This window comes from Myzus persicae, unplaced genomic scaffold (assembly GCF_001856785.1).
Source record: "Myzus persicae strain clone G006 unplaced genomic scaffold, MPER_G0061.0, whole genome shotgun sequence".
Classification (NCBI taxonomy): Eukaryota; Metazoa; Arthropoda; class Insecta; order Hemiptera; family Aphididae; genus Myzus; species Myzus persicae.
The window spans coordinates 1-2,875 of record NW_019102139.1 but is presented as its reverse complement, the minus strand read 5'-3'; the positions used below and the strand labels follow the sequence as shown (position 1 = coordinate 2,875).

The 2,875-nt window shown below is 25.6% G+C and overlaps 1 protein-coding gene across 1 annotated transcript; it reads right to left on the bottom strand.

The window, feature by feature from the left end:
- Positions 1-259: 259 nt before the first annotated feature.
- On the bottom strand, positions 260-2,869 carry LOC111031368 (NFX1-type zinc finger-containing protein 1-like). The gene is made up of 2 exons (XM_022311277.1): positions 2,637-2,869; positions 260-1,741 (listed from the first exon to the last, which is right to left on the bottom strand). Exon 2 carries the CDS (start codon positions 1,681-1,683, stop codon positions 694-696), a length of 990 nt encoding a protein of 329 aa, XP_022166969.1. The 5' UTR covers positions 1,684-1,741; positions 2,637-2,869; the 3' UTR covers positions 260-693.
- Between the last annotated feature and the right edge of the window lie 6 nt (positions 2,870-2,875).

The following is a 2,875-nucleotide window of genomic DNA, read 5'->3' as shown; positions in this document are numbered from 1 at the left end:
TTTCAATGGTGTGAAATATAAATCTTAGAAAAATAGTAAATAGTAATAAGAAACTACAACTTTATTACATTTTGATTATATTTCAGACACCCTAAGATCATAGTAACATTAAATGCATTTGCATGTCATGATAACTAATAAGTACAATCAATTTCATTGATACATCAAGATTTCATAGTACAATTTTTTTTTAAATGTAAAATATAAAATAATTAATGCAGATTTGAATTTAATTATTTAATATCTTTAGTTCTGAATATTTAATTATTTATAATAAAAATGAGGTACTAATGAAACATTATTTGACAAGTAAAAATATTTCAAATAAACTTAATCAATACTTATTACAACTTAGTACTCTTATATCATATTTACATGATTAAACCGCTATAAATCTGTTATTAAATGCAGAGAAAAACACCAATAATTAAGTGTTATTTACTATTTATTTATGTTATAATTTAATTTAATTTAATTTTTATTATGTTATCATTAATTTATTAGTTAATAATTAGTAAATTGATACATTTGCTAATTAGTGTGATACTTAAATACTGTAATATTTTAATAAACTAGATAAAATAATATCAGAAACAAAGTTTATATGATATTATAAAAATAAACATGAGCTATTTACATGTTAATAATTCAGCTGGTAAAATAAAAATAAAAAGCCAATTTTTTGAGTAATAACTAATACTGAAACATGAGGTTTCTAGCGCCATCCATCTCTGATGCTACGGTGATTCCTGAAACATGTCGATGACTCTGTCCACCAATTTCTACTTTACATTCAGGACAAATAGATTGCTGCATTGGCCCTCCACATTCCGTAACACAATAAATGTGGCCATTCGGACATTTACACCAATGACCTTGAGCTTTGATGCCTCCTGAAAAACTGGTGGACATAGCGGCATGAATCATCTGCCTTTCATCATCTGTTATTAAAGGAAGATCATCAATTTTTTGTTGGATTTCTTCTGTTAACTTATTTATATCCTGATCCCTGCTTAATGTATAAATGCTGCATGACATTAATAATGCCTCCATATTATCTACTGTTTTTTTTATTTCATTAGTATCAAGAGTTTGCATTGTAACTGCAGCTTGAAATTTTCCATTAGACATGATCTCAAATAAATTTAAAATTCTTGAACCACGTATCATTTCCATGCGTATATCAGATTTTTGCTGATTTGACAACTGTTGTGCATAAGTGAAAGCAACAGACAAAATCCAATCAAAGTGATTAATTATAGTTTGTTTTCTTTGGCCATCTTTGATTTCTTTAATTCTATTTTTAAACTTTGAAGTATTTATAAACAAATCAATGACAAAATTTAACGATTCAATATCATTGGCGGGCAAAGTGAACTTTGAACGTTTATTATTCAAAAATCCAAATAAAGGCTTACAAAATGTATTCCATGAATGTTTGATATTACAATGTTTATCACCAATATAATTTGAAATAAAATTTTTATCCAAGGATTTTAGTGATTCAATTACTGTCTTTGTTTTGCTGCGAATTACAGCTAATTCTCCATACTGTTTTGTTTTAATTTTTGATATATCTTTTAATATAACTTTTACTTGGTTCAGGAAACGTTGGGTTTTTAAAATTGGTGTTTTACATAACGGACACTGTTTCAAACATATTTCTTCATCATTTTGGTTCATCCATTTTGTTAAGGCTTCTGATTCTATAGTGTGTTCACAATCTTCTAAATAAACAAATCTAAAAAATAAAATAAATAATACATCAACATTAATTAATATACAGAAAAATCACAGCTGGTGCAAAAAGAATGTTGCCATGACATAATATATATTTATTGTAATAAAATATAATATAATATAATTATACGACACAATATAACCTTAGAGCGTTATGCCAAAGCAAAATATCTACATCTATGAATATATAAAAATAACTAATACAATTTTAATTTCATACACAGGGTGATTTTTTAAACACACTTGCCCTATTTGTTTTCTTAAATTATACATACATTCAAATTCTGATTTTTGAAATTTTTAAATTGGTATACTTGATAACCATATTTTAGAATACATTGGTTTTTTTGTACCATAAAAGGATAAAAATAAGAATAAACCTGTGACAATACAAACTTCTGTTTGTTTATTAATTTGAAAAAATGATCTAAGTATAATGAATACTACAACTAGAGGACTACTTATAGTTAATAATTTTGTAAAGCCATATTTAAGGATTATCATTGTATAAACATTTTAATAACTCAGAAACTACTTATTAGAATTTTGATTTAGATACATCAACATTTTCAAGAAAATCATACATTAAATGATTTGTAAATTTGAAATAATACAACTATCATTTGAAAAATGAGAGTAAATGAAATTTGTATTCCCACAGGACACTTCTTAAATAGTATAAAAAATATCAAGAATTTGAAAATGTGGTCTTTTTAGATATACTTAAAAATCCTAAATATTAGATTTGAATAATTGTATTATTAAAGGAAAAAATAAGGGTAATCATGATTAAAAAAAATCACCTTGTATACTAACAAAATATCACTAACAAAAACCCAAGGTCTGTCACAAAATAAAAAAATACAAATATCTTACAGATATTTCTTCCAATTTACCTTGCATTTGGTTCATCTTCATTGCCAAAAACTATTGTTGTAACTTCGTCTTCTTGACAAATTCGACATAAAGGAGGACATGGTTCTCCACAATAACCAATACACTCATGTCCACATTTCAACTTTAATGTGCAAGGCTCATAACAAGGTCTTCGGTTACATAAATCATAACATTTTCTAGTGCATTTTAAATGTTTACACTTCCACTCACATTTTTCCTGTTTATACAATCAACAAAA

What these genes read in the sequence shown, in the direction of transcription:
- LOC111031368 (XM_022311277.1), bottom strand. Translation starts at nt 1,683, where the DNA reads ATGAACCAAAATGATGAAGAAATATGTTTGAAACAGTGTCCGTTATGT.